The sequence below is a fragment of the Myxocyprinus asiaticus genome, chromosome 45, assembly GCF_019703515.2.
Source record: "Myxocyprinus asiaticus isolate MX2 ecotype Aquarium Trade chromosome 45, UBuf_Myxa_2, whole genome shotgun sequence".
NCBI lineage: Eukaryota > Metazoa > Chordata > Actinopteri > Cypriniformes > Catostomidae > Myxocyprinus > Myxocyprinus asiaticus.
This window is the reverse complement of record NC_059388.1, coordinates 327505-352943: the sequence shown is the minus strand read 5'-3', so window position 1 is coordinate 352943 and position 25439 is coordinate 327505. Positions and strand designations below refer to the sequence as shown.

Sequence of the window (25439 nt, the reverse complement as noted above, 5' to 3'; positions counted from 1 at the left end):
ATATAACTGGATTGCTCATGATGTCATATCAGTAAAGCCACTGTGCCACCATATTGCTATGCCCAAACATTCCAATGTATCTATTGACTTAATAGGAAATCATCTCATATCATCGCAAATAAACATTAATCATTCAATCACCTATTTTATATCTGAAATCGGCATGTACATCACTAGAACGCAAATGTCCCACACATGTACTTATTTGTTTATTTAAAGTCGGGAATTTTTCCTGTTTCTTGAAAGCCTGAGCGAGTTATGTATATCAATATCAAACAGTATCCACCTCTAACAAACTTCATCAGCGAACAGATCAGCTGAATGTAAACAAGTTCACTGAAACTGAGGTAAGATACAAACAGACATTTTCAGACTTATTTATTGTGAACATCAAAGTGTTTGTTCAGAGTTACTTGTTTTATGTTTTAAAGGATTCAGATTTCTTTTTTGTTCAATTTAGTTGTAAATGTCAGTCCACTTTTCATTCAGTTATTTTTTAAAACCCATTCAACTTAAATATTGTTATAATTTGTAAACAAATAATAATGATAATAATAATAATAAATTATTATTATTATTATTGACTTTCAGAATTTTAAAATACAACAGTACTATATTTCAATCGTGCATCTTTAACATTAAAACCCTCATGCTTTTATTTTGATGATCCTAACACTCCAGAAAGTCCTGTAAGTGTCTGGTAGTGGGCTTCTTCACAGTAGTTTAATTCTGGTAAAATGCTTCTTCGGTGCCTGTTCTAAACGCATAGTTCGGTTCACTTATAATATCTACATCTGAGATGTTGTTCGTGAATAACGCTCACATATGAAAATAACCATGAGCTGTGAGGGCTGAAAATAGATGCGACCACCTTACCAGCTGTCTGCACGTTATGTTTGTGTGTGTCAACAGAGCAGCGACATTCACTAATGCGCTGCGCAGCATATTACCTGCGTATATTTACTTATTAAACACAGCCTTCACAAAGCTTTCGCATGTCTTCAAGTGGCTTTGAATAAAATGCATGGGAGTTTGACAGTAACGAACATGACTAACACACAGTATCGGATTTGGATCGGGCTCGTCGGACCGATACCCGATCTGCCTAAAAACGGCAGTATTGGAGCCGATACCGATCCAGGTATCGGATCGGTGCATCCCTACATTTAAGGCGATTTAGAAATCCCGGTCTGACTTTTTTAAAGTCCCGTTCAGGGGTAAGGACGTATTGTCACCCTAAACAAGCAGATATTACAGCTGTTCGTACTTACATCACAACTTGTGGACAGTTTTGCCACTTCCTTTGGTGATCGTTGTGCTGCACTGAACACCTGGGCAGGTGAATGCTCTGACATTGCGATCCGCGTATATCTTCTCCCTCGTAACAAATATTATCCATCACGAGCAAATTAAACATGAAACATCATTGTCACTAGAGGGCGAACTGCAACTGTCGTATCCGCAGGTCGAAGATGGTAAAATGGGGGTGTTTTCGATTGTCTGTCACTGATGATCTATGACAGTTTGGGCATACCAAGATGGCCGCTCAAACACTTCTGGTGGCTTCACCTCCTGCTGGCAGTTTACCGTTGCGTTAGTGATCCAGTTCTATATATATATATATATATATGTCATAGATCTATATGTCATAGATCATATATATATATATATATACACACACACACACACACACACACACACACACACACACACACACACACACACTACCGGTCAAAAGTTTTGAAACACTTGACTGAAATTAGTTTTGTAGACAAAAATATAATTGTGCCACCATATTAATTTATTTCATTATAAAACTAAAAACATTTTTTGAAATTGATGACTTGGACCAAATAATAAAGAAAAGCAGCCAATAAGTGCCCAACATAGATGGGAACTCCTTCAATACTGTCTAAAAAGCATCTCAGGGTGATACCTCAAGAAGTTGCTTGAGAAAATGTCAAGAGTACATGTCTGCAAATTCTAGACAAAGGGTGACTACTTTGAAGATGCTCAAATATAACACAGTTTTGATTTATTTTGGATTTTGTTTAGTCACAACATAATTCCCATAGTTCCATTTATGTTATTCCATAGTTTTAATGACTTTACTATTATTCTAAAATGTGAAAAAAATAAAATAAAGAATGAGTAAGTGACCCTAAACTTTTGACCGGTAGTGTGTGTGTATATATATATATATATATCTGTGGCAGCAACACATTGTCATTTGGTTTGGAGTCATGATGTTGGGCTATGGAGACACCCGCTGGATTCTGTGAGCAACTGTGATCAGATGGTTTCTTACTACTTTTGTCTTAAGTGTTCTTGTGTTCTGAACTCCCACTTTCTGCCAAAAATCTTTTGCTCCCATGCAGTCTTTCTCCACCATGGACCCGATTTTTACTAACTGCTCCAGAGTTCACAGTACCTCTCAGACAGCTGGCCACCCTGGGGATGATGTTATTCACCAGCTCATCTTCTGTGATGTCAGGCTTCCAATGAAGGGTGCCCTGTTTTCACAAGCGAAATCTCTTAGACACAGTCCCGGCTGTTGTGCCAGGGTCCTCAGCTTGTCCTCCACCTCTGAAAGGTAATCATCTGGAAGAAATGCAGTCATGAAAGCATCTTTAAAAGATTTCCAATCATTCACTTTTTAATTTTCTGCCTTTCAACATCTTAGTGCGGGACATCACAGCACTGTGCTTAGGGCTCCAACGAGCTCTACACTGGGGAGGGGCCTGATGTCCAGAAAGTTCTCTCATTGTTCAATCAGCAGTTTCACTGGAGTCTCCGAAGGAGGGGAAATCTAGGCAGATGGAAGGTCTTGTGCAGGAGAAGGCGGCACCAACCAGAGCTTGTGAGGAGATTGTGGCAGGAGGGTTAAGATAAGTGGGTTGGCTTACAGTATATTTAGTACTTAAAAGTCTATGGGACAAAATGTCTACACTTTGGGTATTAACTGGAGTCTTGGGACAATGTATAAAAGAAAGGTTGGATGTGGCTGGCGTATAAAAATGTAATTTGGAAAGTGTAGGAGTGCTAGTTTGCCTAAATTTCTTAATCTGGTGTTTCAATTTTGCATCTCCCCTTAGGAAACAATCTACCATGACTCTCTCCAGTTTCTCCAAAGACTGTTGGAAGTAATCCTCCATTTTTGCGAAGCTAGCGTACACAGCCTCCCCCTTAAGATAGTCTCTCTGTTCAGAGCACTATTGACTGATTGTCTGAAATCTTTGTCTAGTGTCTGGACTTAATTTTGAAGGGCCAATACATCAACCTTCATTTGTTCAGTCAGCCTGAAATGATTGTACCTGCCCCACATTGGCATCCCCCTCATTTTCATCAGCATCAGAATTATCATCATCAGATATATACACTTAGTCTTACATAGATGTTATTTTGCCTGCAGGTTTCCGTCTAGTTACAATGGGGCCTGCATTAATATCAATGATATCTATCTCAACATTAACAGCAACCTCTTCATTTTTAATATTATCAGCAATAACAGGGTTAACATCTAGGGAAATTTGACTGATGATTAATTGTCAAACAAATAACTGCGATTATGACGATTAATTGTCTGTTTTAGGGCTATGAAAATTAATTACCTCTTTAAGGGCTTTCACGATTAATTGTCATATAAATTGTCATATTTCCTAAGGTGTACAGTATGTGTGCTTCATACACCTTAAGAAGTCATTTTTACACGTTTAACTTCAAATATATAAATCAACAAAGAATACAGTTGATTTGATAAAAAAAAAAAATAGATGATAAAAAATATGATTTCCTTTTAAGACTTTAAAAACTTATGAATGACATGAAAAATGTTTTAAATATCAAAATATTTCTTAATACTTTAAATGTCATTAGTTTAGTTAAAATTTTTGTTTAAAAATATTTTAAAATAATTGTAAAAAATATAATAAAAATTATATTTATTATATTATATTATATTATGCAATAGTAAACTATTTCTGTCCTAATTTCTTCACTTTCACACGTTATTTTAATGCTCTTTGATTAAACCCACAAGCCCTTATTTCTTATGAAGCATAACCTTTGAGATTTCGTTTCATCATTTTATCATTCCACAGAAACAGAGTAAGAGTGCTTCTCCTCTGTGTCACTGTGTGTCATTAACACTGCGTGTATGAACCCGATATGTCCAGGAACATGTTCCATCACATGATCGTTAAATTAAAGTGAAAACAGAGCACTTTGTGTTCTTTATATATGTTCGTTTATACTTTTGCGGGAGTTTGGCGCGAGCCTCTGCTGACGGCGTGCGCATCAGAGTGCTGAAAATTTCACGTGGTCTTCCTGACAGGAGCTGCTCCTCTGGTTGACGTCCGCGGTGTGGCTCAGTGACGCACAGAGTTCAACTCAATGATACACAAACACGCCGTTCATGGCATTTATACTATATCTTCACTTAAAATTCCCTTATTTGGGCATTCAAATGTAATTGGAATTTAAAGTGCACAATAATCGTGGTTAGATCAAATAACCGTGGTCAGACGGTTATTTAATAATCGCGACAGACCTATTAACATCAGTACAGTACATTTCTCTTTCACAAAGCACAAAAAAAAAAAACATACACAATGAAAAATTAGCTCCCCAGTACCGGCCACAAATATGTAACGTTCAGGCCAAAAGTTACAAGTTAAAGTTAACTAATTTGCATTAGCATACAGATTCTCAACTCTTAAAATGTATGTGTGAGTGTGTGTAAATAAAATACCCAGTTCAAATTCTTCATAAGTGTACTAAACAACTTCCAACAAGTGCACATAAAAGCTAAATAAACAAACCCACAACCCAGCGTCTGATTCAGTCTCTATATAATCAGTTTGATTTCAATGCAGTCCTTTGAATTACAATAATATACAGCGGTATCATGTCTTTCCGTAACCAACAGAATCTCACTAGGCAAAAACCCTTCAATGTAAGTGCTCCCTAACGTCCAAAGAAAAACTGTACTCCACAAAAAGGAAACCCAAGTGACAAAAAAAAATTATAATCCATTGATTGCGGAGAAGATTTGATGTCTTTTAATGGAAAACGCTTTCTCCATGGGTGGAGTGCCGGTTCCTTACATACAGAAGTTTATCCACACTTTCTTTTTCCATGAGGGTCATGTGATCCCATATGACGGGAAGTCTTGCGACATGTATCGCAAGAGAACTTAATGAACCAGACACCGTTAACAGGGACAAAACAAGACACAGGGAAACAGTATAATGGTCCATTAATTTAATCACTAATAAGCCATTTATGTGGCCACTCTACAATGTTATGGCCAATAACTGATGGAATGAAAAAATTGCTTTTATAATAAAATAAAACACTAAAGACTAAAATCAGATCAATTCATCACAACATAATGTACAGTATGAAGGATGGAAAACAATTGACATGTTTTAAAATCTGGTATAGAAAAAGTAAATTTCATATTTGCATCTAAGCAAAAAAGTATGTTGTAGGACAGGATGCAGTGGATGGGCTAAATGTATGAGCATAATTCAGTGCTGAAATATATTACACATTTCAAAGTAACACTGTTTAAGGTTTTATAAATGTCTTGTAATTAGGGCTGTCAATTTTAAGTGTTAATTTGAGACAATTAATAAAATTAACAATAACGCATAAAGGGGGGCCTGGGTAGCTCAGCAAGTAAAGACACTGACTATCACACCTGGAGTCACAAGTTCGAATCCAGGGTGTGCTGAGTGACTCCAGCAAGGTCTCCTAAGCAACCAAATTGGCCCAGTTGCTAGGGAGGGTATAGTCACATGAGTTAACCTCCTCGTGGTCGCTATAATGTGGTTCTCGCTCTCGGTGGGGCACGTGGTGAGTTGTGCGTGGATGCCGCGGAGAATAGCGTGAAGTCTCCACACGCGCTACGTCTCCACGGTAACGCGCTCAACAAGCCACGTGATAAGATGTGTGGATTGATTGACGTGGAGGCAACTGAGATTCATCCTCCGCCACCTGGATTGAGGCGAGTCACTACACCACCACGAGGACTTAGAGCGCATTGGGAATTGGGCATTCATATTTGGGCAGAAAATGGGAGAAAAAACAAAACAAAAACAATAACGCATAAAAAAATAAAAATAACGCAATTAATCATGCCCTTGACCTGTATGTAATAAGCAATGTTCCTATCATCTGAACAATTCAAGCTTGATGTACCACCTTGATGTTTTTAGAAATATGTGGCAGTAGGGGGCATTCAGTTCAACTCAAGCTGCACAGGCAATGTGCCTCTTCAGAACACTTTAACACAGATGACGTGTTCATACGTCTAGATTGCTTGACAGAGCACAACAGAATGCAGGGATCTCAAGACATGTTTTTCAAAGTTTCAAATTACATTGATCTTGATACAGCATCCAAAAACCACAGTACATATTGTATGACTACACTACACACTGCTCTCTGCCACCTTGAAAAAAGGAACACATCTGTGAGAATGCTGTTTGTAGACTACAGCTCAGCATTCAACACCATAGTGCCCTCCAAGCTAGATGAGAAACTCCGGGCTCTGGGCTTAAACAGCTCGCTGTGCAGCTGGATCCTGGACTTCCTGTCAAGCAGACACCAGGTGGTTAGAATAGGCAGCAACATCTCCTCATCACTAACCCTCAACACTGGAGCCCCACAGGGCTGTGCTCTCAGCCCACTCCTGTAATTCCCTGTTCACACATGACTGTGTGGCAACACATAGCTCCAATGCCATCATTAAGTTTGCTGATGATATGACAGTGGTAGGTCTGATCACTGACAATGATGAAACAGCCTACAGAGAGGTGGTGCACACTCTGACACACTGGTGTCAGGAGCACAACCTCTCCCTCAACGTCAGTAAGACAAAGGAGCTTGTGGTGGACTTCAGGAGAAGAGATGGAGAACACAGTCCCATCACCATCAATGGAGCACCAGTGGAGAGAGTCAGCAGCTTCAAGTTCCTGGGTGTCCACATCACTGAGGAACTCACATGGTCCGTCCACACTGAAGTCGTTGTGAAGAAGGCTCATCAGCGCCTCTTCTTCCTGAGACGGCTGAGGAAGTTTGGAATGAACCGCCACATCCTCACACGGTTCTACACCTGCACTGTGGAGAGCATCCTGACTGGCTGTATCTCCGCCTGGTACGGCAATAGCACCGCCCACAACCGCAAAGCACTGCAAAGGGTGGTGCGAACTGCCAGACACATCATCAGAGGTGAGCTTCCCTCCCTCCAGGATATATACAAGGCGGTGTGTGCAAAAAGCTCGGAGGATCATCAGAGACTCCAGCCACCCGAGCCATGGGCTGTTCTCACTGCTACCATCAGGCAGGCGGTATCGCAGCATCAGGACCCGCACCAGCCGACTCCATGATAGCTTCTTCCCCCAAGCAATCAGACTTCTGAACTCTTGATCTCCCACGATCAAAATACATCAGCACTGCACTTTATTACCCTTACTCTTATATCTCACACCGGACTGTCATAAATTATATTATTATTATATTATATTCTCTCATAACAACTGATTATCAACCGACAGCCTGAATGTCAATACAGTACAATACAATCTACTGTACATTCTATATATACTTTTTTATTGTATAATGTGTATTCTATATTGTGTGTATTGTATAATGTACATTGTATATTATTATTTGTATATTGTTGTGTGTAATTATGTGTATATTAGATTTTAAATTGTGATGTGTAAATCTGATGTTTATTGTAAATTGGTATTTGTCTCATCACTGTCACGACTGCTATGTTGCTCGGAACTGCACCCAAGACTTTCACCCACTGCACTTGTGTATGGTGACAATAAAGTGATTTGATTTGATTTGATTGATGACTTGAGGCGGTGAAAACTAGTGAGATGAGACGCAACCAAATTGAGATGCTCCAAAATCATCCGTCTGACGGATGAGTACAAAGACCAACAATTATTTATAGAGTAATGGGAAGTAGGCCAATAATAAGGTTATGTTCAATGATATGAAAATAAACAATATTTTGACATTTCACTTTTAGTATGGTCTAAATGCTTTACTTGTTTGTTGCCACAACATACAGTATGTATATGATGTAATGTATTTGAATTATCTGAATTATACAATTTATCATATTTTATATTTATAATTATTTAAATTATTATATACTAAATTATCTTTATATGGTAACATATAAAGTAAACATTGATTTGCGATTAATTCTATTAATTAATTGGCACATAATATAATTAATTGGATTAAAAAATGTAATTGATTGACATTCTAGTTGTAAGTAATGAACTGCAACATACATTTTTATGTCTTATGTACTGGTGTACCTGTGTGGGTTTGGTGTGGGGGTCCAGCCACACCAGATACACCTCCAGTGTGCGCTCCTTCTTCATAGGCAGAGGAAGACTCAAATAGCAGAAGGGGTCAAAGGTCACGGAGATCTTTGCACACACGGGACAGACCAGAGTGGACTTGAAAAGACCATGAAAAATATCCACGATGATGGAGTCATTTCTCTTGATATGGTTCTCCCATGCTTCCTCTGCCACCACCTACAACACATTCATTCATTCATTTACAAAACTATCCACACACAAGATCAAATTATTAAGAAATGATTACAGAAATATTAGCTTTATTGTCAAGACTTAAGTTTCCAGTAGTCCAATTTTGACTATGGTCCACCTTTCAGCTTATTCTGGCCAAGAAAGTCCCAATTAGACAGGAAGAGACTGACTGACGTCAAATGACCAACCATGATTTGTTTTGTTTTTACGTGACATTTCGGGGTGGGTATATCTAAAATAGTTAAACAATAATAAACCAGTAAACGAAAAAATAATGGTGATATAAAGCTGTGCACACTGACTCCTGGAAATGATGTAAAGCTAGCCAATCAGATTAGAGCTAATAATGTCTGCGGGATTTGTAATTCGAGTTCACAATACGCATCAGATGGTGATTGAATAGACTATGGCTGATCTACCCTAGAGGTAGACAAGCCGAAATTGTGTGACTTGTGTGATCCTGTTTGAAACTGCATTAGTGAATTACTGCATGTGTAAATGACACGTAGTGGTGTGTTGAACCTTGTCCGGTCGGCCATCAGCATCTTTGAGCTGAATGTAGGGCTTCTTCCTGATGCGGTTCAGATCTTCATGAAGACCGTCCAGAAGAAACGCCAGCAGCTCGTGAGAATCCTGCTGCTGATACCCCGAGAACTGAGGAGCAAACCTGCCCACCTGAGTCTACAACAATATGGAGATCTTTACTAGGAGTACATAGATCCACATCACTGCATATAGACAAAGTCAGGTGCTAAGCTAACAACAACAGAAAACTAATGGGGCTTTTCCACTGCACGGTACGGCTCGCTTTTTGGGGGTTTTCCACTGTGGATAGTACCTGGTACTTTTTTTAGTACCACCTCGGTCAAGGTTCCAAGCGAGCCGATACTAAATGTGACGTCAAAACCCTGCAGATCACTGATTGGTCAGAGAGAATCGTCACTACCAGCGTCACTGGATTTGCGACACGGGACATCAACCCGCTAGTTTTAAAGTTAGCAACAGCGACAGCAATATAATTTGTTCACGTGACTTTCGAATTGTAAAAAGAAATGGCTGTGCGCAAAACCACGCCGTGGTCAATAAACGAGGTGCAGACGTTCCTCTCGTTAGCGATGAACGAAACGGCGCGAAACGAAAAAGTCTTTCAGGAAGTGTCTCAGCTCTTGGCCGCACACGGCTACCACCGGACCTACCAACAGTGTAGGGAAAAGTTAAAAAAACGTAAAAGTGACTACAGAACCATCAAGTACCACAAAAGCCGGAGTGGTTCAAACAGAAGAAAGTGGAAGTGGTTCGACCAAATGAACGCTATCTATGGCAATAGACCGGTGAGCAATGGGAGGGAGAGTGCCCTGGACTCGGTGATGGAGGATGGTACGTTTTGTTATGTTAACTCCATATTCTGCTTGAAAGCTTCACTTTATTTAGTTGACCAGCTACTGGAAAGCTTGCTTCTAAAACAACCAGGCCAATTTAACTGTTACACTTGTGTAAAATCACCATGCAACAACTGCTTTATGCAGCACAATGAGCTAGTAGCTAACAGCTAGCGGTCGTGCTATTGTTTATGGTCAGTAATGTTTGTGTCACGTTTAAGATGATGTCACGGCAGTAGAGGCGGCGCAACTATGATGATCAGCCTATAATCCCACCCTTGTTGAGGCGGCATTAAACTGCAGTGGAAAAGCAAGTTCAGAAAAGTAAAGCGAGCAGAGTCGAGTCGAGTCGAACGTAACGTGCAGTAGAAAAGTGCCATAAATGTGGCTCAACAGGCACATTATGTGTAATACATACATGACAGTAAATTACAAACAAATTTGTATTTATGTATTGTCTATACATATTCCCAACACATTCATCCCTGTTACCAAAGTTACTGTAAGAAAAATTATCAAACACATTTTTCTTTAATTTATGTAAAATATAAAGTAATGGATAACTAAACCAATATCTAGTCCCAAAACCCTGTTACCCATTCTGGCATAGTTATATTATTTTTTAACTGTATAACTTTTTGTCTTTTTCATTTTGATGTTTACTGCTAGAAAAGTCGCTTCGAAAAATTGTGGGTTGGAAAAACTGCATTCCTCATAAAAAATATAATAGAAGATAATATTTCATCTTTAGTTTTGTTTAATTTCACTATTACCTTGAATGGTCTTGGTGTGATGTAACTGTATTTGGCAGACCAGAGCTGTTTGATGAGTTCAGCGTAAGCTTTGGCGATCTCTCCCTTCATTCCTAAAGGATTGTCCTCATTCAGCTCCTCCTGGTACTTATCTTTCAGGAAGAACTCCGTCAGTGGAGGGATATTACTCAAACACTGAAACACAAACCGCAAACACTTAATACAACAGAACACTGTGGAAATCTATATCATAATCACTACCAACACTCACATATGTGACTTTGTTCAGGATGTCGTTGTATATTTTTCATTATAATCTGAAACTTAAAGAGATCCCTTCAAAGTGCACATGCTTGAATGCCACTTACTTCTTGGGTGAATCTCACAAAACCTGTCAAGAACATGTCCAATTTATATTTTACCTCAAAATCAAAAGGAGGAAATAATAAATTATCCTTTGCTTAAAGAAAATAAAGCCTATATTAGGACGGTTATCATTTTTTGCATTGTGGTGTTATTTGCATGACAATTAGGCACATTTAAAATACCAATTATTATTCTAATGTATTATTATTGTTAGGGCTGTAGATTTAACGCATTAATTCAGTGCAATTAATTATATGAAACATAACATGTTAAAAATATTAACGAAATTAATCATGTCCCCGGAACGTAATAGGGAATATTCCTTCCATCTGAGCTATTCAAGCTTGAAGTACCACATGTTCTCCAGGGGGCAGTAAGTGAAACTCGCTGTGTAGGCAACGCGCAGCTTATACAGACAACAAAACACACTTACCGAGAGCAGACAACACAAGATAAGAACACGTTATTGCATACAAACACAGCTTGATGGAGCGCAAATTCTAACGCAGGCATCTCAAGACATGTTATTCTAAGTTTCAAACTTCATTAAACTTGACACAGTGACCTTAAGGTATGTTTATGACACAACGCAACCAAGATGCTCCAAAAGCATCCGTCTGATGCAGGTGTACATTGACGTGTCCTTAGACACTAATAATAAGTCTCGGACTGATTGACAAAATCAATTGCAACATAGTTGGCTGTGAACTGTAGGTCAATGATTGGCTTATGTTCAATAATATGGAAAAAAAACAATATATTGCATTCTAAAGCCACTTTTTGTATTGTCTTTTTTTAATGCTTAACTTGTGTGCCTAAATAATGTAATGCATTTGAACTATCTGTATTATTATTTTTATATATACACATTACCGGTCAAAAGTTTAGGGTCACTTACTCATTCTTTATTTTTTTATTATTTTTTTCACATTTTAGAATAATATAAAAGTCATCAGAACTATGGAATAACATAAATGGAACTATGGGAATTATGTTGTGACTAACAAAATCCAAAATAAATCAAAACTGTGTTATATTTGAGCATCTTCAAAGTAGTCCCCCTTTGTCTAGAATTTGCAGACATGTACTCTTGACATTTTCTCAACCAACTTCTTGAGGTATCACCCTGAGATGCTTTTTAAACAGTATTGAAGGAGTTCCCATCTATGTTGGGCACTTATTGGCTGCTTTTCTTTATTATTTGGTCCAAGTCATCAATTTCAAAAACCTTTTTTTTTTTATATATATATATAATTATTTAAATATAACTATTTATAATTATTTAATCATCATATATTGAATTATTGTTATTTGAGGGGCTTTCTCAGCAAATATTTATGTATGCGATTAATTCAATTCATTAATCAGCATACCATGTAATTAATTCGACTAAAACTTTTACTCAATTGACGGCCCTAATCATCATACATAAGTGCTGTCAGTGGATTAAAATATTTAATTTGATTAATTACATGATTTTTCATAGATAATTTTGATTAATCGCATTTTGAAAGTGCTGAATTTCACTTTATATAAACTGATTTTCCTGTCAAAATGCATTAAGTTCCTTCTTAGAAAAGAGAAGAAAACAATATGTAACAATAATGTTTTATTAACATTTTCCAAACAAAGCATTCCACAATATAAAAGACAGAAATGCACTAAAGTAGCACCAATTCAAGTAACATTAGTTAACTTCCCACTTAGACTTTGGGAAATGTGTAACTGAAGTATCTAGTCCCTATAATTTGCGTTTTCAATGGGCACTAAATCTCTTAAACCCTTAACCTCCACCATATTAATCGTGGTTATCCACTTTGCTACAGTAATCGTGAAGCAGCATTTACATGATTTGCCACTTTGAACTCCACATGAAAAGCGCTTGCAGAGAACGTCTCGTTTTACATTTAGCGCTGGCAGGGTCCACATAATGATACTTCATCACAATTGTCTGCAATATGACTGCAATTTGATACGTGCCACCTACCTAAATATTGTTGCAGACCAGGTACACCCCTTCATGGCAATGGTATTCCCTGATGGCAGTGGACTCTTTCAGCAGGATAATGTGTCCTGCCACACTACACACATTGTTTGGGAATGGTCATAATGTTTTGGCTCATCAGTGTATATTCATTTTTGACCAGTGAAATTTCATGACTTTTCAAGGCATTTGTGATTACTGGATACAGGTTTTTAAAAATCACTTTGATTCATATTGATTTGGTAATAAATCATTCACAGATTTGTAAACCATTTTGACCTATGCATTCGATCACAAATCTTAGATCACTATGGCTTGCAAGCACATTTTCATCCACACAGGAACAAAATCTAGATGATTATTGGGCTGAACGATTTGGACAAAAAATCTAATTGCCATTATTTTGAAAAATATTGTGATTACGTATTGAACAGCGATATGATAAACATAATGTGTAAGTGATTCCTTTTAATCAAAATTAAACCATGTTTTGCTCATGCTCCACAGCCGACTATTCTAGAACAGGGTCTAAAAAGGGTATTCACACTTGAGTCCTCTTAAAAAGAACCAAACTAAATAAATAAATAAAACATTAAAAACATAGAGGAAAAAATATCAGAATCATATTGAATTTGTCTGCTGTGACATTATTCTGTCCAATTTGTGAAAGAGTCAGCTCACTTTTCATCATTATTTCTTTATAGCCCAGTCAAATTGTCATGGTTACTTGTGTAACCTCCGTTCCCTGATAGAGGGAATGAGACGTTGTGTCGATGTAGTGACACTAGGGAGCCCGAGACACCTCTGGTCTTTGATAAAAGGCCAATGAAAATTGGCGAGTGGTATTTGCATGCCACTCCCCTGGACATACGGGTATAAAAGGAGCTGGTATGCAACCACTCATTCAGGTTTTATGCTGAGGAGCCGATATAAGGTCCGGCCATTTCAGCGGGTAGTTCAGCATTGTGGCAGGAGGGACACAACGTCTCGTTCCCTCCATCAGGGAACGGAGGTTACACAAGTAACCATGACATTCCCTATCTGTCACTCACTCAACGTTGTGTCGATGTAGTGACACTAAGGGTCCCTATACGAAACGCCACAATTGGCTGAACTGTGTTATGTGAACTGGCGGTGTGTGGTGGGCAGACTACTGTGTGCCTCATTGCCAGCACACCAGGTCGATAGGTAACCTCCCCCAACATAGTTATGAGTGTCGAACAGCCCTTTGGGGACAAGTCGACTACCCAAGAGATAGAGACAGGCTTAACCCAGTCGTGGCCTCTTTTCCCCTTCTCTTTTTCCACTCCCTAAAAAAGAAGGGGGATTATCCGACTAGGCCGCCAGGTCTAGTCAGGGGGTGTCCCTCCCAAGGGGAAGACACTGCGGAGACCACACCTCGCCCAAAGAGAGGGGGGGATATTTAAGTGGAAGAACACGTCACATGGTCTTTCTAACCATGTGGAGAGTCTTCAAGGTAGATCCTACCCAATGGGGGAGGAGTTACTACAAACATGGAGACTGGGGCAGAGGGGCTCTGCCCAAGGAAGACGCAGTTTTCCAACAGGGAAACAAATTAGCGGAAGATATATATTGCATGGGGTTAGCCTTACAGGGAACCACCACATGCGGAGCACCTACCCCAGAACAGGACTCTTAGTTAGCACGTGTACTGGGCTGGCAGCGAGTCTCTCTGAAAACTCGACTGCCACAGGGCTCGGAGGAAGTCAACCAGAGAACAAAACTTGTGAACACGACTGGGAATTAATGGCACACATCTTCAGCTCAAAAGGAGGTGGAAGGCGCTATGTGCAAGCGATACACCAGGCCGGCTATCCTGGGCTTATCCGCTTGAATTACGTGCCACTACCTGGGACAAAACCGGTTCCACCCGGAGGTTGTAGAACCTCGCAAAGGTGTTGGGTGTTGCCCAGCCTGCTGCTCTGCAAATGTCTGTTAGAGAGGCACCCCTGGCCAGGGCCCAGGAAGCCACTACACCCCTGGTAGAATGGGCTCGTAGCCCTACCGGGGGTGGCATGTCCTGGGCGTGATATACCATAGTTATGGTGTCAATGAGCCAGTGGGCGATCCTCTGTTTTGAGACAGCGCTTCCTTTCCGCTGTGCACCAAAGCAGACAAAGAGCTGCTCAGAGATTCTAAAGCTCTGCCTGCGATCCAAATAGATGCGTAAAGCATGCACCGGACACAGCAACGACAGGGCTGGGTCTGCCTCCTCCTGGGGCAGCGCTTGCAGGTTCACCATCTGGTCCCTAAAAGGGGAGATTGGAACCTTGGGCACATAGCCCGAACTCCAGGCACGTTTCGCTGACAGAGAACGCTTGCAGGTCTCCTACCCTCTTGATGGAAGTGAGCGCAGTCAGTAGGGCAGTCTTCAAGGAGAGTGCCTTAAGCTCGGCTGACTGCAAAGGCTCAAAGGGGGCTCTCTGTAGACCCTGAAGAACTACATAGAGGTCCCATGAGGGAACGAGGCACGGTCTGGAGGGATTCAGCCTCCTGGCACCTTTCAGGATCCTGATGATCAGGTCGTGCTTCCCTAAGGACTTACCGTCGACTGCATCGTGGTGTGCTGCTATGGCGGCAATGTACACCTTCAAGGTGGAAGGGGACAGCCTCTCTTCCAACCTCTCCTGCAGGAAGGAAAGCACTGATCCGACTGCATAACTCTGGGGGTCTTCCCGTCGGGAAGTTCTAGAGGAACACCTGCCTGTAGAAACGAGATGTCGGACCAAGGGCTGAAAAGACGGTGACAGACAGGCGTGATGACCACGCGATGTGTCCCGTGGCACCATGCCCATCTCGGAACTCGAGTCTGGAGCCAGTGCTGAAGCAGCCTCATATGCATCAACCCGAGCGGGGTGGCCACCGCCGAGGATGCCATATGCCCCAGGAGCCTCTGAAAAAGTTTCAGTGGAACCGCTGTTTTCTGTTTGAACGCCTTCAAACAGGCCAGCACCGACTGGGCGCGCTCGTTCGTGAGGCGCGCCGTCAAGGAGACTGAGTCCAACTCCAAACCGAGAAAAGAGATGCTCTGAACCGGGAGGAGCTTGCTCTTTTCCCAGTTGACCCGAAGCCCTAGTCGGCTGAGGTGTGAGAGCACCAGGTCCCTGTGTGCGCACAACATGTCTCGAGAGTGAGCTAGGATTAGCCAGTCGTCGAGATAGTTGAAAATTGCGAATGCCCACCTCCCTTAACGGGGCAAGGGCAGCCTCTGCGACCTTCATGAAGACACGAGGAGACAGGGACAGGCTGAAAGGGAGGACTTTGTACTGATACGCCTGACCCTAAAATGCAAACCGCAGGAAGGGTCTGTGTCGAGGAAGGATCGAGACGTGGAAGTACGCGTCCTTCAGGTCTACCGCCGTGAACCAATCTTGATGCCGGACGCTCACCACAATGCATCTTTGCGTCAGCATCTTGAACGGGAGTCTGTGTAAAGCCCGGTTCAGTACTCGCAGGTCCAAGATTGACCGCAACCCACCGCCTTTTTTTGGTATGATGAAGTAGGGGTTGTAAAACCCCTTCTTCATCTCGGCTGGAGGGACAGGTTCTATCGCGCCCTTCCATAGGAGGGTAGCGATCTCCGCGCGCAAGGTAGCAGCGTTTTTGATCTTGACCAAGGTGAAGTGAATACCGCTGAACCTGGGCGGGCGCCTGGTGAACTGAATCGCGTAGCCGAGTCGGACGGTCCAGATCAGCCATCGGGGGACCAAGGGGACATTGTCGTCAGACGTATCGGCAGGTGGGGCATCGCGGCGGGGCGGAGCTCGAGGTGCCACACCACGTCGTGGCCGTGCTGAGTCTAGGGACATCGAAGCACTTACCTGGCTCCTTGTGACCACCCCTGGAGCAGCCTGGGACGGGGGAGGAAGAGGCCTGTCCTCGTAACCCGTGGAGACTGCCACATCGGGGGTGGCTGTGTGCCACAGCTGGGCGCTCAGGGGCGGAAAGACCACCGCCGGAGCGCCAATCCTGCAAGAAAAAACCCGTTGACGGTAGTCGTGATGACAACCATGCACACCAGGTATGTGACCCAGGGAGGAAGGAAACCGCTCTTTTGCTGAACTGTTGGGTACCGCAGCCACTTGGGCATGCGGCGAAATCAAACGAAAAGGCAACAAAAAATTTTCCGCCCGGCCCTCCACCAGGGGATGGAGTGGTCTTCTTACCAGCTCCAGGTGAGTGGGCTGTTAGCCAGCTATAGTTTGTCAGTGCAGTCAGTAATGTAGCAGATTGAAAGGTAAACATCAGAGCATCTTTTTGCAGCTCAGCGGCTCCCCGCCTCGGTCCTTCTACCTACGGGTTTGAGGTGTCGAGCTAGAGTGGAACCCTCCGAATCCCATTGGGGACTCCAATGGGATCGCCTCTGCCGGGTATCCCCCCGCGGACCTCCCATTCCCCAGCACCATCGTCTGCCCCGATCGGGCTTCCGGATGAGTCCGCCGGCTCATTTCACGGCGAGTTCGGCCTCTTGTTCGGAGCCCGCGAAGCTGATGCGCTCTCGAGCGTAGCATCAGAGAGCAGGCTTGTCCAGTCGGACGCAGAAGCCTCAGCTGGGCTCCCCCCTTCAGGGTCGATTGCCCAGTCACATGCTGATACAGAGATGACGGACATGCTTTCCCGGGCGGCCGCGAGAAACAGCCACACCCCGCTCCAGTGCCTTTCTTCCCAGAAGTGCACAAGGAGCTGACAAAACATGGGAGGCACCTTTTACTGCCCCGCCCCCGGTAGGGCTACAAGCCCATTCTACCAGGGGTGTAGCGGCCTCCTGGACCCTGGCCAGGGGTGCCTCTCTAATAGACATTTGCAGAACAGCAGGCTGGGCAACACCCAACACCTTTGCAAAGTTCTACAACCTCCGGGTGGAACCGGTTTCATCCCAGGTAGTGACACGCAATACAAGCGGATAAGCCCGGGATAGCCGGCCGGGTGTATCGCTTGCACATAGCGCCTTTCACCTCCTCTGAGCTGAAGACGTGCGCCATTTAATATCTTCCACTAATTCGTTTCCCTGTTGCACAGTCTCCATGTTTGTAGCAACTCCTCCCCCATTGGGTAGGATCTAACATGAGACCTTCAACATGGTCGGCAAGACCATGTGACGTATTTTTCCACTTAAATATCTCCCCCTCTCTTTGGGCGAGGTGTGGTCTCCGCGGTGTCCTCCCCTTGGGAGGGACACCCCCCCCGACTAGACCTGGAGGCCCAGTCGGATAATCCCCCTTCTTTTTTAGGGAATGGAAAAAAAGAAGGGGAAAAGATGCCACGACTGGGTTAGCCTGTCTCTATCTTTTGGGTAGTCGAATTGTCCCCAAAGGGCCGTTCGACACTCATAACTATGTTGGGGGAGGTTACGTGTCGGCCTGGTGCGCTGGCTACGAGGCACACAGTGGTCTGCCCGTCACACACTGCCAGTTCACGTAACACAGTTCAGCCAGTTGCTGCGTTTTATATAGGGACCCCTAGTGTCACTACATCGACACAACATCGTGTGAGTGACAGATAGGGAACGTCCTGGTTACTTGCGTAACCTCCGTTCCCTGATGGAGGGAACGAGATGTTGTGTCCCTCCTGCCACAACGCTGAACTACCCGCTGAAATGGCCGGACCTTGTCTCGGCTCCTCAGCATAAAACCTGAATGAGTGGTTGCATACTAGCTCCTTTTATACCCGTATGTCCGGGGGAGTGGCATGCAAATACCACTCGCCAATTTTCATTGGCCTTTTATCAAAGACCAGAGGTATTTCGGGCTCCCAAGAGTGACCCCTAGTGTCACTACATCGACACAGCATCTCGTTCCCTCCATCAGGGAACGGAGGTTAAGCAAGTAACCAGGACGTTTTCCACTGTTGAAAGTTTCCCCTGAACATGTATAGCAGAATACGGTGTAACACCACTGCCGCTGTTTATATCTTGTCTCGGCAGTATTAATATTGTCAGCATTTGACTGATACTAAACAGTAATACTGATGTTTATTTAGCTATTTATTTTATTTTTATTTATTCTTTATTTTAATGGTCAGCATTTGACTGATACTAAACATACAGTACTGATGTTTATTTAGCTATTCATTTAATTTTATTTATTCTTTATTTTAATGGTCAGCATTTGACTGCTACTAAACATACAGTACTGATGTTTATTTAGCTATTTATTGTATTTTGATTTATTCTTTATTTTAATGGTCAGCATTTGACTGATACTAAACAGTACTGATGTTTATTTAGCTATTCATTTTATTTTATTTATTCTTTATTTTAATGGTCAGCATTTGACTGCTACTAAACATACAGTACTGATGTTTATTTAATGGTCAGCAATTGACATACTAAACATACAGTACTGATGTTTATTTAGCTATTCATTTTATTTGATTTATTCTTTATTTTAATGGTCAGCATTTGACTGATACTAAACATACAGTACTGATGTTTATTTAGCTATTTATTGTATTTTGATTTATTCTTTATTTTAATGGTCAGCATTTGACTGATACTAAACAGTACTGATGTTTATTTAGCTATTTATTGTATTTTGATTTATTCTTTATTTTAATGGTCAGCATTTGACTGATACTGAACAGTAATACTGATGTTTATTTAGCTATTTATTTTATTTTTATGTATTCTTTATTTTCTCAGTGTTCATTTCTAGAATTTGTTGACAATGTATAATAATAATGTCAAATGTTCTTTGATAAAAATATTTAAGAAAGCAGCCTTCTGAGTACCTTTGCATAGTCATATCGGTGCAAAAAGGTCTGTTTTCATTCCAGCTCAAAAATTAAATATATCTGCCACCATATTGGTAATCAGTGAATTTTCCCCCTCTAAAATCGGTATCGGTCTCAAAAATCCCATATCGGTCGGGCTCTAGTTAAAAGTTGATTCTGTACACATATGTTTTGTTTTTCTGTTTCATTTGTTGGAGTCAATAAAAAGCGTTAATCGGAAAAATAAAAAAAAGATAGCTGTGTACATAAGCACTGCACAGCGGGCAGCACTTTCAGATGATTTCTTTATTTATTAAATTGCAGCCCCTGCAGTTTGATAATCACACTGGGTCATACTGTGATTTCGATTTTATTCTGATTAATCGTCCAGCCCTATGCGATGAGATATTTTTTAGAGCAGAGGAAATTCACAATAGAAATTTCCATGACTTTTAAGATTTTATCAATTTCCATTACTTTTCTAGGCCAGCAAATCACAATTTAAAAATGACCTGATATTTCCAGGTTTTCCATGGGCATTGGAACCCTCAATTTAACCGCCTTTAATTTTTGCTGATTTAAATAGTAATAATAATTAAAAAAAATAATTATTGCAGTATACTTGTCTTATAATACAGTACAAATATATAGTAATTAAAATGACCAATGAGAATTATGAGAAATACAAACAAACGTAAAACAAACTCATAAGTAAAACAAAAAAATCTAAATGGTCATTTTCTTTATGCAAAATATAATCTGGATATGTTTTTATGAGATTCACCCACACACAATATGAAAAAACTATAAAAACAGTCCAGTTCATGGGGCAAACCACAGATGACATGTTGCTTAGGTTATGATCATACCTGTGTGGCAGAATTCATGAAGCAGGTGTTGCAGAGGTTCGACAGACCGCACAGACCGGCCTTCTCACTGCGCCGCTGGTCTGAGTACTCGTAACTATTATATGGAGGATATGACGGTAGACTGTAGCTCGAGTTCTTCACACTGCAGAGACAAACACGTTTGAAAACAAACACAGGAGACGCTGCAGGTAATACAGTTACAGCCGCAGATGAAGCACATGATCAGAGCAACAACCAAAACATGCAGCATACAGGAACAGCACAGCAAACACATGACCAAATGACCCAGAAACCAAGTGTCACCCCCTTGATCTTTTTGTCATGTAAACATATTTTCAGAAACGACCCCTTCTTTTATGCCTAACAAGGCGCTGAGACCACCCCCATTAACACCCCTTGATGCACTCCTCTCCCATAAACCACACCCACACAAGGCCCCCTGCAAGTAAGCCCCTCCTATAAGACAACCCACAAAAAAAGACCTCCCATAAGCCACACCCACACAAAGCTCCCAGTACGTAAGCCCCTCCCAGCGCAGGCTTACTTCCGGCCGCTGAAGCTGCTGTTATGATTGTTTGTGAGGGATGTAGGGCAGATCTTTGGTAAAGCAGAGAGTGTGGAAGAGCCAGATGACCTTCAAAGATAAGAAGAGTTACAGGAGATGACAGCAAGCCACGAGATGAACCAATGAGTTCAAGAACATTGCGAAGGCAAATAAAAGCAAGTGTCAAGTGTCAAGCGTATAAGCACTTCCTTTCTAAAGCATTGATATAATGATCATAATGCACACATTATGCACAGATCACTTACTTCATTGTGGAGGAGCCGCGAGGCCACGTGCCATCTTCATTCTTCTGTTCAATAACTAGAACCTGCAGAAAGAAAGAAAAAAGATCTAGCATAAAAATTTGAGTATTGTCTATCCAGACATGAGCATAATCTAGCATGAAATAGGAATGCACCGAAATTTTCAGCTGAAAATTTGAACAAAAATCGTAACTAACACTGAAATGGAAGAAAATCTGTGTTTAATGTAAAAAAAATCCTGGTTTTATTGCATTTAATGTTATAGCGGCTGATTGATGATATTATGTTGGCAACAAGGTTGTGCTTATAGCCGAGACACCCACACCTCTGTATATGTGGAGTTCATGGAACCATCCTGTGGTAAAAATGCAAAGCAATTGCACATTCAGTCAGTATTTGTATTTCTTAGTTGCACATTAAAGTCCACATCCCCAGAAGTGATCAACCAACCACTCTCTTGGTTACTAGTCCATTAATATACTGTGCAGAGGCTGGAAGGCTGTTTAGTATGAGCCACCACTAGGGCTGTAACGATACACAAAATCCACGGTTCGGTTCACACCTCGATTTTTTTAGAATAATAGGGTTCAAAACAGTGTTACTATGAATGCAAACTTTAATACAGTCAAAAAGACACTCTATTAGCATAACATAAATATATATAAATAAACAAAAATTTCCAACATTCTTTTGAATGTCCATGTACTAAAATAAAATATTTGATGCCATGAGTGTACCTTCATTTACTATTTCTATTATTTTGAATGGCCATGGAAAATGAAGCAATGTGATAACAATTTTACCTGGTCGCAAAAAGTAGTTCGTTAATTTACCTGATGAACTTTCACCTTTTGCTGACCCTTTATGCTTGGCAGAGCTAATGTGTGCTTCTAAATCACTTTACAGGTCATACATTCTGCTTCCCATGAATCTCGACCTGGTCGAAAGCATGGGAATTTTTCTGTAAATTTGCACTTTCGTTTGGGCATTGTTTTCACTCAGCTGTCATTTGCTGCTACTGTCAAGCAACTGTTTGATGCCAAACACAACAGTGCTTTACGCGTTCGCGGAGAGATTGACAGGCAGGAATTTGGCCAATAGTTGCTGCAAGCCTCTTATAATCGACCAACTGGTGTGCGAGAAGGCGGGACTCACAAAGAGCGGTTAAAGCAATGCAAATAGGCGCGCACACACAAAAGTATTACACCAGATACACATCATAATGCAACTAAAGCCGAATCCCGAACATTTCCGCAAATTTAGAAATCCCGGCCGGACGCTTTTTTAAGGTTCGAAAAAGAGGACATGTCTGGGAAAAAGAGGAAGTATGGTCACCCTAATTTTATTGCAGTGTGTGTAAAGAGCTCAAGGGGCTGCATCTGTAACTGATTTCAGGTTGCTGGGGTTGGAGAGGGGCGTGTCGCGGTTCGAACTGCGACATGGGATCGTGGATGTTTGTATCGCGATTTCGGTTGCGGTTCGAATATCGTTACAGCCCTAGCCACCACTGAACGCAGCAGTCAAATAACCCCACCTACTGTTTGAGCCACGCTCTACATCCAGGGCTGCAATTAGGAATTCTTGGGCCCGGTACAACATTTTTTCTGCGGGCCCACCTCCAGTCTGTTGTCTGCGGGTATTAAGAGGCTCTAGACTAAATTTATGTTGGAGGCCCCAAGGAAAGGTGGATGTTTTTTGGTTTTTTTTTTTACTTTTTATTATTTAGTGTGGTATGACATGTAACAAAGCAGTAACTTATTCAAATAATCACATAATCTGCTTCAAGCAGTACTCTTTCATATTATTAAAAGATTCAATGGCAAAAAAAAAAAAAAAAAATTACATTTAAATAAAAAAAGATGTGCTCATTGTAGCAGCCTGGTAACTTACAGTTGAAGTCAGAAGTTTACATACACCTTAGCCAAATACATTTAAACTCAGTTTTTCAAAATTTCTGACATTTAATCATAGAAAACATTCCCTGTCTTAGGTCAGTTGGGATCACTACTTTATTTTAAGAATGTGAAATGTCAGAATAATAGTAGAGAGAATGATTTATTTCAGCTTTTATTTCTTTCATCACATTCCCAGTGGGTCAGAAGTTTACATACACTTTGTTAGTATTTGGTACCATTGCCTTTAAATTGTTTAACTTGGGTCAAACATTTTGGGTAACCTTCCACAAGCTTCTCACAATAAGTTGCTGGAATTTTGGCCCATTCCTCCAGACAGAACTGGTGTAACTGAGTCACGTTTGTAGGACTGCTTGCTCGCACACGCTTTTTCAGTTCTGCCCACAAATTTTCTATCGTATTGAGGTCAGGGCTTTGTGATGGCCACTCCAATACCTTGACTTAGTTGTCCTTAAGCCATTCTGCCACAACTCTGGAGGTATGCTTGGGGTCATTGTCCATTTGGAAGACACATTTGCGACCGAGCTTTAACTTCCTGGATGATGTCTTGAGATGTTGCTTAAATATATCCACATAATTTTCCTTCCTCATGATGCCATCTATTTTGTGAAGTGCACCAGTCCCTCCTGCAGCAAAGCACCCCCACAACATGATGCTGCCACCCCCATGCTTCACGGTTGGGATGATGTCCTTCGGCTTGCAAGCCTCACCCTTTTTCCTCCAAACATAACGATGGTCATTATGGCCAAACAGTTCGATTTTTGTTTCATCAGACCATTATGGCCAAAAAGTAAGATTTTTGTCCCCATGTGCACTTGCAAACTGTAGTCTGGCTTTGTTATGGTGGTTTTGGAGCAGTGGCTCCTTCCTTGCTGAGCAGCCTTTCAGGTTATGTTGATACAGGACTCGTTTTACTGTGGATATAGACACTTGTCTACCTGTTTCCTCCAGCATCCTTTACTGTTGTTCTGGGATTGATTTGCACTTTTTGCACCAAACTACGTTCATCTCTAGGAGACAGAATGCGTCTCCTTCCTGAGCAGCATGATGGCCGTGTGGTCCCATGGTGTTTATACTTGCATACTATTGTTTGTACAGATGAACGTGGTACCTTTTTGAAAATTTGAAAACTGCTCCTTAGGATGAACCAGACTTGCGGAGGTCCACAATTTTTTTTCTGAGGTCTTGGGTGATTTCTTTTGATTTTCCCATGATGTCAAGCAAAGAGGCATGGAGTTTGAAGGTAGGCCTTAAAATACATCCACAGCTACACCTCTAAATGACTCCATTTAGCCTATCAGAAGCTAACTGGCTAATTGCCTAAAGGCTTGACATCATTTTCTGGAATTTTCCAAGGTGCTTAAAGGCACAGTTAACTTAGTGTATGTAAACTTCTGACCCACTGGAATTGTGATATAGTCAATTAAAAATGAAACATTCTGTCTGTAAACAACTGTTGGAAAAATTACTCATGTCTTGCACAAAGTAGATGTCCTAAACGACTTGCCAAAACTATAGTTTACTAATATTAAATCTGTGGAGTGGTTAAAAAATGAGTTTTAATGACTTCAACCTAAGTGTATGTAAACTTCTGACTTCAACTTGTAACATTGGCCGATTCACGGAATGCAACTCAAAATTAAAACTCTAAACTTATTTCGGGTGCCAGGCAGACAGGTTAGGTCTGCCAATATAATAACAGTTTTACCCCAGATAAAGAAAGAAAAAAAGAAATAAGATACTAAATATCACTATTATCATATATTATTCATGTCATATATTATTAATAGTATTAATCAAACACAATTAATTAAATTACCTATTGTCAATTAATCAACAAATTCTTTTCTAAAAAAAAAAAAAACACGTTTCACCACCAGGGTTGCACTTGAAATTGTGTTGTATTGAACAAAGAGAAATCATAATACATCATAAGCAAAACTCAATACAAGTAATCAGTTCATAAGTAAGTCTGCTCTTGGAGTCCGCAGCAGTAGCAATACTCAGCAGACTCATTCAAAACCCACACCCATTCGAAACAGGGAGGAG

The 25439-nt window shown here is 41.2% G+C and overlaps 1 protein-coding gene across 13 annotated transcripts in view; it reads right to left on the bottom strand.

The window, feature by feature from the left end:
* Positions 1–25439, bottom strand: part of LOC127435309 (ubiquitin carboxyl-terminal hydrolase 15-like) — a 277517-nt gene that overhangs the window by 197688 nt on the left and 54390 nt on the right. For 6 of the 13 annotated variants that reach the window (XR_007896179.1, XM_051688689.1, XM_051688682.1 and 3 more), the window contains exons 6-11: positions 21481–21542; positions 21215–21304; positions 20671–20812; positions 10741–10914; positions 9111–9269; positions 8349–8573 (exon numbers count right to left, since the gene is read on the bottom strand). Coding sequence is in view for 12 of the 13 variants with exons in the window: in XM_051688689.1 (XP_051544649.1) it covers positions 8349–8573; positions 9111–9269; positions 10741–10914; positions 20671–20812; positions 21215–21304; positions 21481–21542 (852 nt within the window). In the remaining variant the exon portion in view is untranslated. Of the gene's footprint in view, positions 1–2342; positions 2602–5244; positions 6599–8348; positions 8574–9110; positions 9270–10740; positions 10915–13072; positions 13167–20670; positions 20813–21214; positions 21305–21480; positions 21543–25439 lie in introns of those variants that run through there. The other 7 variants (XM_051688684.1, XM_051688685.1, XM_051688690.1 and 4 more) reach the window with 6 other exon arrangements.